We start from the raw sequence: 17530 nt of genomic DNA, 5'->3' as shown, positions 1-17530 counted from the left end.
ATTTATGTAAAATTGGTCATTCATAGCTTCAGGTTACAAATAAAGCAGGGACTCAACTTAATTTAGGATCAACTAATGGAAAAAAATATGTAACTTTTTTTATATAATTATAAATAAATTCAAGGATGAACGGGATAAATCAGGTACAAAGTGTAAAATATCTGCAATAATGAAATACAAGGTTATCAAATGACAGTAAATGTATCAATAACTGTTTCATATTATATGTAAACATTTGTCTGATATATTGACCCAATTGAATACAGTTAAAGTTGTTTATTCATAAATTCCGTAAACACTTTTATTAAAATCACCATCACTTAACTCCTAATTGTAGCTAATTTGGAATTTACCAACAAATCAGGGGCTCAAATTAATTTAGAATCATCTTTAATGAAAAAAAAAGACATTTTTTTTATATAATTGGAAATAAATTCAGACATGAAGGGGTTAAATCGCTTATAAAGTGTAAAAATGCCAGCAATAACTAAATATAAGGTGGTAAAATGGCAATAACTGTATTTATTGCATGTAAGTATTATTATCTGATATATCAACGCAATAGAATCAAATTATTCACAGTGAATTTTATGTTAATGTGGCTAAAATTGATGATTTATAACTTTAGGTTCCAGACTCAAGAGGTTGTTATTTTCCAGATTGTTCACACTTCTTACACTTTTTTAAAATCACCATCACTTAATCCCTAATTATCACTAATTTGAAACTACCAATAAATCAGGGGCTTAGAAAAAAGAAAATAAAATTAGTTTAAAATTGGACATAAATTCAATGACAACAAATGCATTAATAACTGTATTCATATTACATATAAACATTTTTATCTGACCCATTGACCCAATAGAAGCTAATTATTTAGTAAATTTCATGTAAACGTTGCTAAAGTTGATCGCTTATGTGGCTTTTTGAGATAATTCTAAAGTTATACAAGATTTTAAGTCTTCAGTTATTCATCACTTTTTGAATATATGCATTAGAATGTATTAGCATATATGCAGATAAGAGAACAATTAAGTGAAGTAAAGTAAACCTTTCTTACCAAAATAAACTTCCCTCTGTGCACTTACAGTGTCCTTCCTAAAGGGGGCGATCTCCTCTTTTTAATTCTCTCATAAATTTTAATCCACTTCTTTTAAATCAGCTTTTCCAAGGTCAAACGTCTTTATTATAAACCACAGAAAAGTGCAGTCCTTTATTTGAACATATAAACTTTATTTCTGCAAATACAGATTTTATAGATTCCGTTTTTTTTACATGGAAAATGGACTTTTGCAATTTTCAACCAGCCTATCACAACTTACAAACTAAATGAACGTCTCTTCAGTGTCTACAAACGTTATCACAACGATCAAAATCAAATGACAATAGAGCCTAAAAAATACTTTTGTCTCATATTTGGGCCTGTAGGCAAAAGGGAAATCACTTAAGAGTGACAGAATGAGTTTGCTCAACAAGAATAATATTAATAATAATAATAATAATAATAGTATAAAGCCAGTAGTGGGGCGTTGAGTGTTTAGAAAAGAGGTGTTTGTTGCAACAACAAAAAAAAAAGATGCTTTAAAGCACATCCCTTCATTTCTATCTACCAGAGCTTCATTTACAGGTAGGGCAGCTTTCACAGAAAGCAGGGATACAATATTCCACTAACTGGTCAGTAGCCTGTTGGAGTGTCTCTGCAGCCACAGTCTCATGTCACATTCAATGTCCCTATCCAAGAGCTTTGGAGCACAGAAGTCTAATCTGACATGATGCCGGGTCAGACAGGGTAGTTTTAGATTTGGGTTGCAGACTTCACAGAGCGTGGATTCAGAGTTTCTATCGATGGGATCCTCTTAGTTTCTTCTCCTTTTTTTCCCTCCAGAAAACAAGGCTAGTGCGGAACGGACCAGACTCCGAGTGATTGTCAGTCGACTTTCCGTGCACAGCTGGCACTTCAAAACTCACAGCTTGATATCCTGTGATTCTGACATTTTGGCAAGTGTCTTTTTGACCCGTAGCGCTGTGAGGCGACAGGCGGGGTTATGGGCCCAGCATTCTGTCATCAGCTTCCCCATCTGCCTTAAACACTAGAGGAGATACAGATTTGTGTTACAAAGCTTTATTTCTGTCTCTGTGTATAATGCAGGATTTAATTTTTTTACCTCATCACTAGTCCATCGATTCGGAAACGATGGCCGCAGCTTTTTAATGCAGACCACCTCCCTCATGTCTTCATATGACGGGTCTGTAGGAACTAAGTCGTGATAAGGTAACTGGTACTCCTCCAGGATTCCTGAGCACAAAGAAGATGGAGGCGGTCCTGTAAAGAGAGTTTGTGACACAAAAACTCTTTGACTCGTGTATATTTACCTCCCGACACACAACGCCGAGCGATCTCCCACAGGATGAGCCCAAAGCTGTACATGTCAGCCATGATGTACGACTGGAAGTGACTTCTGTTCAAGGTCTCCTCCAGAACCTCTGGAGGCATGTAGCGCTTTGTGCCGACCCGAGTGTTGGGGGGGATGTCCACCTCGTTGGTGTCACTGCAAGTTAAAAGTTCAAAATCTTTAAAAAAAATTATTTTAGAAAAACAGACTTTTTCACGTTTTTCAGTTTTTTGTTTTATGCACCTGATGAACTTGACAGCCAGTCCCAGATCAGCGATGCAACAGGTCCCGTTTCTTTTCACCAGGATGTTCTTACTCTTCAGGTCCCTGTGAGCGATGGCAGGTTTCCCCTGCGTGCCGAAGATCTCCGTGTGGAGGTGACAGAGCCCCGACACCGAGGAGTAGGCCAGACGCAGCATAGCCTTGTTATCCAGAGTGGTAGATTTGAGGTAGTCGTACAAAGACCCGTTTTCATGGTAGTCTGTGATTAAGTAGAGCTGCGTCCAGGAGCCAGTTCCTTTGATGTCTGCAGCTATGAAGCCTGTAAACAGAAGAGGAAATCTGTTTACAGAGACTGTGGTGGACTTTTCTAAATGCTATAAGTAAAGGTAATAAAAAACCTAAACAACTATTTAGGTTTTTAGGTTTTTTTAATCTTCAATAGACAAACATGTATTTTAGACTCAGTAAAATTAATTAATTTTCTTGTTTTACACATTTATTTAATGTGGATAACCTCACAAAAATTCTCTATTTATAAGCTTTAATGTTTGGATTTTAAAATGAAATTTGCACAAAAAAATAGAAAAAAAAAACTAAAGATAAAAATTAAAAGTTATATATACTTTACTTTACATAGAAGTGGTTTTATGATAAAATCTGACAAAATGAGCTGAAAATCTCGCATTTTTTTCATAATAAAAAACCTAACAAGTAAAATTGAAGCAAAAAATGATAAGAACACATTTCAGGCAAGAATATTTTCCCTTCCTTGTTCATACCACATATTTTATAAGAATATTTAATGCCAAATCCCACTATTTACCCTCAGCTTAGAGGACAGCATTTGTTGTCTAGTGTTAAAGGCAGCATTATACAGTACAACGTCTCGTTTGTGATGCTGTTTTCTAACCGATGATCTTTTGCCCCAAGAATTTAATTGCAATGCTATGTAAGCTTTTAATTAGGCGACTTTTTGTTTCGAGTCTGTCGCTGTTGACTTCAGAACCTGTTGTGCTAAACAAGCTTTTAGTCATAATTAATCTGTTTTGAAGCAGAGGGCATTCTGCTGCAGCAGATGGGACACGCTTTTGTTTGGTTTTTGTACTATTAAGTTTTTATTTTTTTGCTTTAAATTCAAAGCGTGTACATTAATATTAAGATTTTTTTTTAGATTAAATGTACATTTACCTTTTTATTTTATTGCTTTTTTTGAAACATAAAAAGAGATAAAAATAAAACAAGAGAAAATGCAACAACCCTGAACTCACCTAAGATATTCTCATGTCTCATTAAGACAGTCTGGTAGATTTCGGTCTCTCTGAACCAACTGGCTTCTTCTGTAGTGAAGAAAACCTTCACAGCCACCTTTTCTCCCCTCCACCGGCCCATCCACACCTCTCCGTACCTCCCTTTGCCAATCTGTTTCACCATGTGGATCTGCTTGGCTATCGTTCTCTGAACCTGGAAAGGAAAACATCAGAATGCCTTCAAGTTTTCTGAGGATGAACAGAAAGCTGCCTTAAAAAAATGCAGTGTTCACAACTCACCAAAAGAGGGAGCCCTGAGCCTGATCCAGAACTCTGCGACTGCTCGATCAGGTCCTTCAGGGATTCTCCGGGAGGAATGTAAGTGTCATCCTGCTCCAGACCGATGCTGTAGCGAGGACGGGACTCCTGCCGCTTATACCTGCAACAACACACGTTCTTAGAGACCAAACAAGCTCAGTAAAACACACACAAAGCAGTATAATTTACCTGAAGTAGCAGAAGACAATGATCCCAGCCAGTATGATGCTGCACACAGTGACTGAAATCAGCAGAGCCATGTGGTGAATCTTCCCATCAACGTAGACTGGAAATAGGAATAAAAAACAATGCTTAAGTTTGACGAAATGATCAAAAAACAGGTTACATTGTCCAAAAAAGGATGTGAAAATCTCCTGATCTTTTATTTGTCTTCTAATACTTCCTCAAAAGCTGTAAGGAAGTTCTCAGCTGAGTTCTGCATCTAATCCTGTTACAGATTGATGACTGGGCCCTCTGCTTCTGCTGGCTCTAGCGATTTACTCCAAGAACCAAAGCTCCCCATTCCTCATCCGCACAAAAAGACTGGCAGAACAGAGACCTCCCTGCTCCGTCAGACACTGCGGTGGGCAGCGGGACGGTTTGACAGCGAGTTCTTCCACCGTCTTGCCCATTTGACTCTCTAACAAAGCCATTATGACTCCCAATCCTGTGCGGCGCAACGCCATCACTCACAGCTGTCACGGTCTTTATCATCATCCCCGCCGCTCTGTCACTGTCAGCCGCCAGCGAGATCAGAGGGAGGGCAGCGATGAGTGATGGAGGCAAACTTACGAGGGGGCTGGAGCGGCGGCAGCGTCGGGCGCAGGTTTCGGTTGCAGAAGTCTTCATCTGTGCAGCACTCCAGAGACTTTCTCTGACGAAACACCCCTGTGTCCTGAAAAGAAAGTTGTAAAACAAATCTGAGCGTTTTGCTCCACAAGTTCTAAAGTCTAGTGTGCCGGGATGTTAAAATAATCCACACACCCTACACTGAAACTCTGATCCAACCAGACCCAAGCAGCCTGCGGTGAGAACAGGAACTCCTCCCTCCTCCTCCACCATGGTAAAACAGTACCCATCAGTTCTGAAAAAGGAAACATTTTTTAATAACATTTGCAAAGAGCAACATTATATTTGAGTTTTTCCCCCACATCATACCTGCAGGTGTTATTGGTGGAATCATCTGGACAGTGGTGAGAGCAGTGGCACCACAGGAATCTGTGGGACGCCGAAGCCGGAGCGATGCTGCCTGAAGTCTCCTTTCCACTCTCCACCGCCTCCCTGCTGGATCCTCGGAGCAGCATGCTGTCCAGTATGTTACCTATCAACAAACAGAGACAAAGCAGGCCAGTTCACCAGGAGAGCAAAACATTCACCGGAACATCGTGACACCTAAAAGACAAACCACCACGGCGAGATTACTGTCACGCACTAATATTATGGCGTGCGTTAGCAGTGTTTACGTAGTGTTGCAGCATTTATTTCCATGTTTTCACAGGGAGGATGGGAGACACGACTACACAAATCCTTAACACACACAGAGTCAAAGTTTGAACTGTATGAAGAAAACACCTTTTAAAGTCCAGAATCTTCAATCCTAGAATATCCCTATGCTGCGAATAACATTAGTCTTGTTTTTTTTTTTTTTTCTTAAACAAGGTTGGAACTTTTTTGGCCTTAAAACCAAAACAGCATCTTTTCCATTCCCTCTATTCGTTATCATCTATTTTTCACTTAGTTCTCCATGCCTCTGATTGGTGCAGTGTGATTCATGTGTTGTCCCTCTTTCCCACTCCCGGGCGGGAGATTTTAGATAAGCTCACTCCTCTTTAACAGTCCTGGTACATTGCCTGTTCGTCCTGGGAGAGGATCCCTCCTTCATGTGGACATCTGAGGTTTCTTCTTTTTTCCCTGGAAGCAGGTTTTTTTTAGGAGTTTTTTTCTTTACCGAGAAGGAGGGTCTAAGGGCAGGGATAGTCAGTTAAGCTTAGTCTGTTTAGTCTAGTTTAGCAATCAACTTTTGTTTATATTTTATGACTGACTTTTTGTATAATTACCAGGGAGAAGCCAATTGACACGACTGTATTATGATGTTGGGCTATATAAATAAAACTGAATTTAATCGAACTCATATAAATGAGTTAGTGGGTAATCAATGATGCAGATAAGGTAGGTAGTACATCCGTTTGTTTGTTTATTTTGTATTTTAAAAGGCTCAACATACCAAATAACTATCTTTTTAAAAAAAGAAGTAAAATCTAAAATGATTTCCCTCCTGCTCCATATCCTGATTAAATAAAGCTGAAGTTATTGTTGTATTAGAAAGTAAAAATGCATTTTTTTTAATTGAATTAATGAAATAACCTCTCTTGTATTTAGAATCCAGTTACAGCAACCTTCTTTTCAAAACTCTGGGACATAGAAACAAAAACCGAATTTGCTGTACGATCGTGTCTTCTAATAGCGATTGCACAAGCATCAGCTTGAGTCACACTTCGCAGCAATTGGGGCGATTCCCTTCCGTTAGTCTTGCGACCAATGCGACCCAAGCGATTACAAATCACTCTGAAGTAATAACTGGACCTAACGCCACACTGCCCCAGCAGTAATCATGCTCCAATGACCATCTTATATCTTGTAAATATGAATTTTCCTGCCAAATATGAGATGACGTGTGTATTCATACAATGACTGAAGACGTCAGAGCCCAAACGACAAAAATCAAGTGTGCATGTGCTACTAAATAAGCGGAAATACAGCTCTACACTCCGGTTGAAACCCAACACACGAAAAAATGAGGAGATGAAAGTCCTGCGCTTACAAACACTCAACATTCATAGCATTTGATATCAGGAAATTCGCTCTCCAAAGGCAGATTTCGCTGCTCGAACAACTGATACAGCTCCAAAGCTCCAGAACCAAGCCCCTTTATTCCCTGCTTATCCCATTTCAAAAGGACACCTGTTTGTCACTTGAAGGGGAAGAAAAAAAATAAAAAAGACCGCGGATGTGCCTTTTCTGTACGGCTTTTAAGATCTTCATTCATTCCAGCGAGATCATTGAGACCAGATGCTTAACAGCTGCAAGCAGAGATGGTCCAAAGAGGGCTGCATGTTTTTATTCACCGAGATACAATCTTATTCTCTGGTTACAACACAAGTTCAGATTTCTTTTCAGCAGGTGGAGGCATTATTCATATATAAAGCTTTAAAGAAAATTGAATGGTAACATTAAGGTTTTAAATGATCTAAAATTACTTGTTTTAGGCATAAAAGTGACTTCTTCAACATATATGAGGGGGAAAAAAACAAACAAAAAATACATTTTAATTGTTTAATTTTATTTTTTTTAACTAGTATAAGCTTGGATTGCAGTTACAAAAAGTCTCTCACCAAAAACAAAAAAAATCCTTTTCTTGTGTCTTAAAAAATGCAATGACGATTAAGACAAATCCAAACTAAAGTCTAAGTTTTTCTTAAATTGTTTTTTCAATTGGTAGGAAAAAAATCAGCAGCTCGATAATGAGACGGCAGGCTCCTCTTCATCACAGCTCAGCAAAACAAAAACGCCATGCTGGCAGGTTCACCGATGAATTCAGCATAAAAATACATTTGGCAACTTTCTTTGAGAAGCCCTTCCTGTACACACAGATAATGTGTTGACAAAACTGCAAAAGGGAGACAGAAGGGTTTAAAGGGGTCACATTAACAATTGACCGATTTGAGCGAAAGGGAGCGAGGAAGAGTAGGAGGGGGAGAAGAATAGGGGATTAACAAACGAGAAGTGACAGAGCTGCGGGGAACTGGTGGGCAGTTTAGCAGCACACAGAAGAGGCAGAGCAGAGGCCACTGGCCTTTTCCACCCTTTCTCTCACTCTGCTTCCCCCCTTCCTCCCTCCAACCCACTCCATAATCCCCACTCACTTTGTCCTTCATTTGCTGCCAACCTTTTCTTCCCCTCATTTCTTTTATGCTTCTCCCCCCATTCACATTCATTTACAAAACTCAACTTCCATATCGGCTCAGATTTGTAGATACTTTGTGTCGCTGACCCCCCGCCCCATCCCTCTTTTCTTTTTTGTTGTTTTCATCTCACACTTTGTGCCCAGCGTGAGTCTTCCCGATTGTCATGTGAGGTGCTGCTGTGCTGTTGACAAAACACAAAGCCTTTCACATCCAACCTGCACCTGTGAGCCTTGGCTGCTGCTTCCTGTGTGCAGGTGAGCGCTTGTGTGAAAAACAAGCAGAGGGGCAGAGGCCAGGAAACGAGGAGTTACAGCTTTATGCATAAATGTTTTCTGCAAGGGGACATCATACATGACAGAAGCAACTGGTGAAAGTGGCTTCCTCGTTATGATGTCGCTTTTAAGACCAACTGCCATCATCTATTGTGAAAGTCTTCCCAGTCGTCTTTTAATTATGATTATGCTATTTTTAGCCAAAATTGAAAAAAGGTCCTTTTTTGGGACATAGATTCTGCAGAGCAGCAGTGCTTCATGAGAAATTAATCTCTGAGTTGTTGGCAGGACTGTGTGAATTGGCGGAATCCGCTTCACGCCAGACGCATATTTTTTCGCAATGGTCAACAGGCGGTTCTCCTCAGCTGTGGTTTTTACAGCTTCTACCATTAATTTGACATCATCCATCTTGCTCTCTCTCGATTGTGTTTTTAGACACCCAACTCCATAGTCAGCCCACTACATTGACCTGCGTGTGTCTCAATGTCTGTTTGTTTGTGTGTTGTGCGTTGTTTGTGTTTACAGTATTTTAATCTCTACAGTCTGTTAAGATACAAAAATGATCACATTTGTCAATAGGAGAATTTTATTGTGAAAAATTGTCTTGGCATAACTTGGCGTGACTTCCTGCCAGGAATAACGCGGATCGCTTGTAGCTCGCGCAAAAATAGACCGGACGCCGAAACAACCGCTGCATTTTGCGATCAGTCTTTACGTCTGAATGGTGCCGAATGGTGTGAACCAGACGTTAACCCATCATCCATCTGTTTAAATTCTCTCCCACTAGCTTACAGCCCCTCACAACCCCAACATAACACAACAAATATGGCGAGCAATAATGAAGGATAACGAAGACGTAAATGGATCTAGTATTCTACATGAATGCATTAGAGTGGAATTAAGAACTGAGCTTTTGACTTGCCGTAAAAGCTTCTACGTCACACCTCTATGCCTTTTCCAACATTTTACATCTGCTCTGGATTTGCAACTATAGAAATAAAGAAATATTCAGAAATGCAATTTTAAGCTTAATTTTCTTTATATTTGTCCTCATGAAAAAAAAATGCAACAAGAACATGTTAAAAACACCAAAAACATATTTTTTTGAGTTAATCTTTAAAGGAGACCTCTAAATGTGTGTGTTTTATCTTAAATCTTGGACCAGCAAATTATGCTTTTACTAAGTAATAAATAGATTTTACACAAAAAACTTAAATAAACATTTCTAAAGAATTACATTACCTTATCATGTTTATTAAAGAAAGATACACAGTCTGGAATTTTTAACTGTCGCATTTCAATGTCCCACAAATATGCTTGTTGTGCATTTCAGACGACCTTCACAAATTGTCAGCTATTTTTTTTATTTGTCCCATCTGTCTGTGGGAGGACATTCTGACATTCAAGATAAAAAAAAAGACTCTGACTTTGCAGTTTTATCTGTAAGGATAAACAGACGGTGGAAATTTATAGACAGAAATGTGTTGTTAAAAAGGCTTAAAACATGGGAACAAATTTCACTTTACCCAAGTGCTGTAAAACTGAACCCGTCTTCTTGGCTAAACTGTTCATTCAGATAAACGACAACCTATCAGATCTCCTCCTTTAGGCTGTTTCTGGCTGGATGGTGGGATATAGGGGCCACTGTCAACATGCAATTAACAAGTGTGGCCCCTAAACCCTTCAGTCTTTTCTTTTCAACAGATGTAGCTTTGTTTAAATGGAAAAAAAAGAGGAAGAACTTTTGTGCAGACAGAGAGGATGCATGTGAAGAGATGGAAATTGTGCATGAGAGAAGAAAATGAAGAGAGGAGATGTAGAGTCAGATAAACTGTCAGAGGGGAGCAGAAGGAGAGGGAATGTGTTCATTAGTTATCCAAGCCGTGTCAAACAAGGCCAACCAGAAAAGCCCTTTCCCCGAGCCCATGTAAACACTGCCCGCCTCCCCTTCCACTTACGGCACTCTCATTTAACAAAACTGCTCCCCCTTTTTCCCTCTAAGTAGCTGTTCATCTTGCAGGTGTTTGACAGTGTGGTCTGTGCGGCAAAAGCAACACAAAGAGAGAAAAGAGTTTCTTTTCATTCTCTCTAACTCCCGCCGTTAGGACTTGGCATCTGTTTTTTCCTTACACAGATAAGCATGTTCAGTTCCTGCTCTTAAGTCGACGTCCTTCTTCCTGTCAGGGCTGAGATGAGCAGAGACATCCCACATGTGCAGGAATGCGTAAATGAACCCCACTTTTGTCATGGTCCAGGCTGGATGCTGGGGGGTGAAGGTTTCGTCTTTCGTCATGTTTTGAACTTAACAACAGTTTGCTCAACTTAAACTATATCCCTTTTCAAAGTTAACAAAAAAAAATCAATTTTCTAAAAAAAAAAAAAGAAAAAAAAAAAGAAGAAAGATAAAACTGACCCAAAATTGTCTCATTTTTAGTGCTCTAACTAATTTAAACTCTGACCACATCCTCTTTTGATGTATTGTAAAAGTGTTCCCAGTGTATTTTTGTGGTCATCCATTTTTTTTTTTTTTTTTGCAAAAGTCAAAAAATCTATGTTGTTTTCTGGGACATAGCAAATGTCCTGACTTCCCATCAATTCTTTGTTAACGCTCTCTCTTACTAGCTTACAACCCCTCTTAACATTACTGGTGCAACAAATCTGGCGAGCAATATTGGAGGTATCCAGCGGAAGAGTTTTGAGCCAGATGTCAGGTCAGACGAGAAGAGCGACGACGTTCATGGATCTATTTGTCTGCAAGTGGATGCATCAGAATTGGGCAGAGCAGGGAGCTTGTGGTCTTACAATCGTAAGTTTTCATTTCTGCATTTCTGTTGTCTGCTTCTGATTCACCATCCATCCATCTTCTTGTCCGCTTCTTCCCTTTCGGGGTTGCGGGGGTGCCAGAGCCTATCCCGGCTACTGATGGGCGAAGGCGGGGTTCACCCTGGACAGGTCGCCAGTCCGTCACAGGGCCTCAATCACACACACATACACACTCACACCTAGGTAGGGTTGGGCACCAATGGGTTCTGATGCGGTTCCGGTGCTACCGCGGTTCTTTTGTTTCGGTTTCGGTTCCCTTTCAGTGCTTATTGCGGTACTTCAGTAATAAAAAATAATGCCTTCATCTTCCTAAACCCAAAGTAGAACGGCTTCAAACAAGCGCAGACTCCCTCCTGCCGTGCAGCTGTGCGCACGTAATATAAAGCATAATATAAAACTCCGTCTTAAATAAACTTAAACGTCCTTGAAATTTTAGCCTGACATTTTATTAAATTAAATCAGGAATGTGGCATTTATTTGCAGTTGTTTTTGGGCAAAAGCAATATTTTATTTCAATAAAATAAGGCGGAAGATAAATGTCAATCACACGGCTGCAAAGCGCAGCAGATGATGACGACCCGCTGTGGTGGTGGGCGGAGCCGAGCCGAGCTTTCTGTAATTAGCAGCCCAACAAGGAGGAAACGATTCATTGTTTCATTTTGGGATGGGGCTCCAGCGTTGTTTAAAATTTGCGGAAACTCCACTATTCACAGTGAAAGTCCCACCCACCGACGTTGCAGAAGCCGACCATCTTCGGTGCCCAACCCTACACCTAGGGGCAATTTAGAGTCACCAATTAACCTATGAAGCATGTTTTAGGACAGTGGGAGGAAGCCGGTGTCCCCGGTGAAAACCCACGCATGCATGGGGAGAACATGCAAACTCCACACAGAAAGGTCCCAGCCGGGATTCGAACCGGGGCCTTCTCGCTGTGAGGCAAGAGCACTAACCACTGTGCCACCGCGCAGCCCCTTCTGATTCACAATTAGAAAAAAATACAAAAAAATGCAGCTTTAATCATGATTTTCTTTATATATTTCCTCCCTCACACCCTCAGAAAAATGTTACAAGAGCGTGTTAAATACACCAAAAACAGGATTTTCATAGACGGTGTATATATTGTGTGTCAATATATATGCACTGTATATATATATATATATATATATATATGTATTGTATATATATATATACAGTACATATATATATTTTTATCTATATACAGTACATATATATTTTTATATATATATATACAGTACATATATATATTGCAAACAGCAAAAATGAAAACTTAATGGTTTGAACATCAGCCTTGAGTTTGTTTTCATTTACAACCACCGTAGAAAAAAGTAATGCGTTATGTGACGGCGGCTGGTGCGTTCAGCCCCTCTAGCGTCCAACACAAACAACATCATCATGAGCTTTTCAAGCATTCCTTCATTATGTCATGCAGATGAAGGATGCGGTAATGAGCCAGTGCCGCTCTGCGGTTATACAGCTGTCATCTGCCAGGTTTACTTTATGCAGCCAGTGGTGTGTGTCAGTCTACGCCTGAGCTCCCTTTCATGGGGATGAATGACAAACACACGGATGCCGGAACTCTGCGTTAATTCCAGCAAGCCGTTAGCGTTGCCTTTGGAATAAAGGGGGGGTGATGAAACCGTCCTTGAAGGGAGTGTGAGAGAGCACAGCAACCAGAGAAAGAAGACCAGCTGGTTGCTCCTTCAAGGACAGTTTTTTTTTTTTTTTTTTTTTCTCATGGCCATCTGTGTGCTCCGACTCGACACTAAGCAGCCCACATCCATTCCCAGACATGGGGGCAGATCAGTGGGATGTGGCTGTGTACTCTTACTCAGCCTGATACCCGTGGTTCAGATCTGACTCATAAACTGTTAATTTACCAGAATGTTCACACCTAGAACTTAACTTGTGATTTAAAAAAGGCAGACACTGTAAGGTTGACAAATGTTATGAGGCAGTTCCTAAGCAGCTATTTAAGGAAGTCCTGCACAATGTCTCACTGTAACAGTGTATTTTATTGTTTACATAAGTCTGACAAAGATAATCGAATCTTTCCACTTTGCTAAAAGAAGAAAAAAAAGGGTTACCTATGATATTCATAAATGACATGATTGAATTTCCTGGCAATTAATTACACAGTTTACACTGTAATTGTGTTTGCTTAGCGAATTCTTGTAATAAAAATAAAACTTTTATGAAAGAGAAAAAAAATCCTCCTTTTAAAAATGCTGAAAATGAGCTCCGGATGTCAAGTGTGGAATTCCATCAGAAAGTTGAAATGTTTTCATAAATCCTCCTTCTCTCCATTCAAAGAACAGCTGTGACAAAAACCTTGATACCTCGCAGATTCCTTCAGGCATCTGTTTTTGTATTCAGCCAAACAAATGTGCATGTCACAATGGAACGCTTCAAATGAAAAAGCATACACAGTAGTACAGCGGGCTCAGTGCCTGTGCAGTATCTGGGGTCCAGTGCAGATCTGCTGGAAGCGTGTGCTGGAGGAGGTTTTGGTTTTTTGTGTGTGTAAAATGTCTCTACTAAAAGACTTTAAGAGCTTCAGTAACTTGATGGTTATCACAAAAAAAAAGTTTGGCAATTTTGTTTGATTCTGTAAAAATTGTTTCTGAATTGCAGATTTGTGTGAATTTTTTGTCTTTTCAATTAGCTCTCACATCCTTCTGAGTCTAGAGAAACAACGACAAAAGACGAATCTCGAGTTAGGTTTTGCTGTTAGTGTGCTAAATGCAGCCAAACAAAGAAAGAAAAAACTAGGAAGAAAAGTTGGAATAACTAACGACCAAATCCGAATTGCTTTCCAGCCCATCAGGCTCCTCCCTATTCTCCAATCGTAGGGGCATTTGAAGCTGTAGGGGTGTCTTAAAGTTTTTTTTTTTTTTTTAAGGAGGAACCGTGTAGATCCCTCCGCCAGTAGATGGATCCAAGTCGCTCTTGTAGAGCAGAGGAGAAACCCATTTCTTCATGTTTGCGTGCTCTGAAGCACAGAAGTTTACATTGAAATGTAAGTATTTTATTAATCAACGTGACACTTCAAAGAGCTTTTATTTTTGCATGACTTTTTAAAGTTATGAACCTGATGTTATGTATTTTCCAAGTGCTAGCAGCTACGCACTAACGTAGAAAACAGGCAACTATTGATGACATCATCAAGCAATAGTGACAGCTAAAATTGGAGAAACTGTGGTCTGTATTACCTTTATACTTAGCTGGATTTCAATTTTTTTATGGCAAACATGTAAAAAATTTCACGAAGTAAAATCTTAATAAATACAAGCATTTTATGAAAAGTATTTATGAATACACGCTTTTCTGATTTTGAAAACTTGGATAATTTGTTACAAAATGTATTATTTTTTCCAAAAAATGCTGTAATGCAATAGATTGGGGTCTATATCTGCCAATCTAGTGAGCATTTATGCATATATATATTTTTTTTCAAAAGACTTCTGGGAAATTTCTTGGGAAATCGGTTTTGGAACATATTTTTTTCCACATCTGTTTGCTTGAAGATATAAATGTAAGGATAGGGAGCCGTAGAGGTTGGGAAGCTATTTGGATTTAGCCAATGATTTTATAAAACACAACCAGTGCTAAGTCAACTTGCACACATCTTTTGAAAAATCCTATTTGATTTTCAAGCATTTTTGGCAACTTGGATACTGGACAAAGAATAAGAGCTTTCTGATTTGAAAACAATAAATTATGACAAAAGTCACCAAGTCTTTAGTAACTCTAGAAAGACTTGTTAGCTTAAGTAAATTGTTCTATTTTTTTCTTCTCATTTGTGCATATGTTAATTCTGGTCTCTTTAAACTGGAGGCTTTTTATGGATGATGACTATAAACAGTTTTGGCTTCTCCAGCCGTCTTTAACAACGTTTCACTCCAAGGTTTTTAGAGATCTAGCACATCCAAGTCGATTCCTAATAGAATTGTGTCCCAGCTCATTGCAATATTGGAATGCACAGCTTTTCTTTTGGACAGGACTGGGAAACTTTTCCCTTCTGAAGTGACGGCTAACGTCTTCCAACTGTTGACACGATGACATCTTTTTTTCCAAGAAAGGACAAAAAAAAGCACAGGTGAGGTCATAAAAACAAGTATTTCAGCAGGATGATTGTCTACTTTGATATTTTATTGAGAAATTTGCGTGTCACAGAACAACTTTTAAAAACACACTTTTATTTCTTGCAGTAGGTTACCCACCCTCTCACTAATATAAAATTGGCAGCTATATTTATCGTATTGGATATGCTAGCCCCATGATATCATCATGTGACTTATTGTTCCATCAGGAGGTTATGCCAAAACTGTGTCCATAAACTGACAAACAATAGTCTCATACTTGCCAGAATGATACTTGGCCATGGCTAAAATAATGTTTTAATTTTAGAATTCAGAAACGATAAAATAAAATGTACCCATACACACAAACATACCGTATGTTCAATGTAGTAAATGTAGAACACAAATAATATATCGGAAAATGTTTCCTTATTTAAGGTGAAGAAATTAATTCTAGAGGAAAAAAAAAAGCTTTTAAATTATTATTTATTATTTTTTAACACAACATCCTAATATGTGGCAAGTTTCTGTTTCTCATCCAAACTTTATTCATATTTTTAAGGAGAAAAAAATCATATAAAAAATGGAAACATACAGTATATTATTAGAGCTGGATAGATATTTACCAGAAATTCTATTTTTGTAGCTTTACCTATGAGAAGTGTTTTGTAAGGCAAAACTAACTATGAAAAGGAATAGAATAAATATTTCCCAAAAAATAATTTAGACAATATTTAATTTTTGCTCATTTTATTCTCTAATCTACTTTTGACCAAAAAAAAAAAAATTACAAATTGTCTAAAATGTTAACCTGTGATTTTGCTAAGATGATATTGTTCATGTTAATTTTCTGTACAAATAGTCTTATTTGTTTGTTTTATTGTCCTGGGCTGACATTTATGCACAGAGAAGATGCGTAATTTATCACTTATTGTCATTGTGAAACACAATACTATTAGAAATTTCAAAGAAAATTAATGTAAAAACATTTTATTCACATTATGATGGGTCAGTTTTAGAGAAGAGCATAAAAGTTTAGTCTTTGGGTTCACAAGCCAAAAGTTAAATATATATATATATATAATGTATAATGTTAAGTATATAATTCACATTTTTGATTGTACAGATCGAGATCTCTGACAGACCACAAAAAAAAAACCAAACATTTATTCCCACTTCTGGCAACAACAGGTGGTTGAGTTTCATAAAGTGCCCAGAAGTATCAAACGGTGCTAAAACAAATCATTTTGTGTTGTCCTTTGTAACAACAGGTGGTCCAAAAGAAAGAACAAAGGCAGCAGCTTTTTAAAATAGTGGCAAATTCAGGTTTGATCCAGCTTTTGTTACCTCTAAATGTGGAGTTGTGTGCAGCTAAGGGGTTGCTGTGTGTCTGAGAGCTGGTCTGTGTGTGTTTACAGGAAGGGCTCGTGGTGTTAACATTACAGCTACCATGTGTTTATTTCCCAAAGTTCTGCTCTGTGGCTCATCAATCAACTGAGGCACCTACTTTCCATTTTCAGCCTGCATGTATGTATGCTTTCAGATGATGTTTTACCTCTTCATACGCGGATGATGGGAGAAATGTGGACATTAGGGCGTATTCATCTGTGGCGGTGAGCTTACATAAGACTACGTGTATTTTCAGCTGCACGCGTCTCACTGTCTCCTATGCCTGATTAGCTCCCCATTTGCTAAATCACATATCACCCATCAGTGGCTCCAGGCCTTGTCTGCACTATCTCAGAGGCCAAACATGCTGCAAAGCCCAGCACATCCACTCCCATCTGGACACCCATTATGTACCTATCAGTGCATTTAATGATCATCTCTATTGCATTTGGTTGTAAATGTACATCCTCATACACACAAACCACCTGAAATTACAAGATGAATTCATTTCTATCACAGCTCTTTGGTGTGTTTACTTCTATTTGTCTGTCACTTTATTAAAGTAGAAAAAGACAGTTTGACAGTGCAGGTTTATGGAAATCTAAAACTTTTTCATATATAATTTTGAAATCCCATTTAAGTTCATGGAAGGGTTCTAGTTAATATTAACTGATGTATGTATGTAGTGCACGTTTCTACCCTGCACACACACATATACACACTAATGGTGGCTATTGCATACAAAAATAAGAAAAAATGCACCACCAGGATTAGATTACAGACTGATCACATGATCAAACT

General features: G+C 38.7%; 1 protein-coding gene across 1 annotated transcript in view; it reads right to left on the bottom strand.

Annotated features, from left to right (window-relative positions):
* Nucleotides 1–1163: 1163 nt before the first annotated feature.
* Nucleotides 1164–17530, bottom strand: part of bmpr1ba (bone morphogenetic protein receptor, type IBa) — a 45702-nt gene continuing 29335 nt past the window's right edge. The window contains exons 4-13 of the mRNA XM_024276177.2: nucleotides 5339–5501; nucleotides 5165–5264; nucleotides 4973–5075; nucleotides 4370–4466; nucleotides 4163–4301; nucleotides 3884–4076; nucleotides 2637–2934; nucleotides 2374–2549; nucleotides 2166–2296; nucleotides 1164–2090 (exon numbers count right to left, since the gene is read on the bottom strand). Coding sequence (XP_024131945.1) covers nucleotides 1965–2090; nucleotides 2166–2296; nucleotides 2374–2549; nucleotides 2637–2934; nucleotides 3884–4076; nucleotides 4163–4301; nucleotides 4370–4466; nucleotides 4973–5075; nucleotides 5165–5264; nucleotides 5339–5501 — 1526 coding nt within the window. The 3' untranslated portion in view covers nucleotides 1164–1964. The remainder of the gene's footprint in view (nucleotides 2091–2165; nucleotides 2297–2373; nucleotides 2550–2636; nucleotides 2935–3883; nucleotides 4077–4162; nucleotides 4302–4369; nucleotides 4467–4972; nucleotides 5076–5164; nucleotides 5265–5338; nucleotides 5502–17530) is intronic.

The sequence above is a fragment of the Oryzias melastigma genome, linkage group LG9 (assembly GCF_002922805.2).
Source record: "Oryzias melastigma strain HK-1 linkage group LG9, ASM292280v2, whole genome shotgun sequence".
In the NCBI taxonomy this organism is placed as follows: domain Eukaryota; kingdom Metazoa; phylum Chordata; class Actinopteri; order Beloniformes; family Adrianichthyidae; genus Oryzias; species Oryzias melastigma.
Note: the sequence above shows the minus strand (reverse complement) of the source record. Positions and strands in the feature narration are given on the sequence as shown.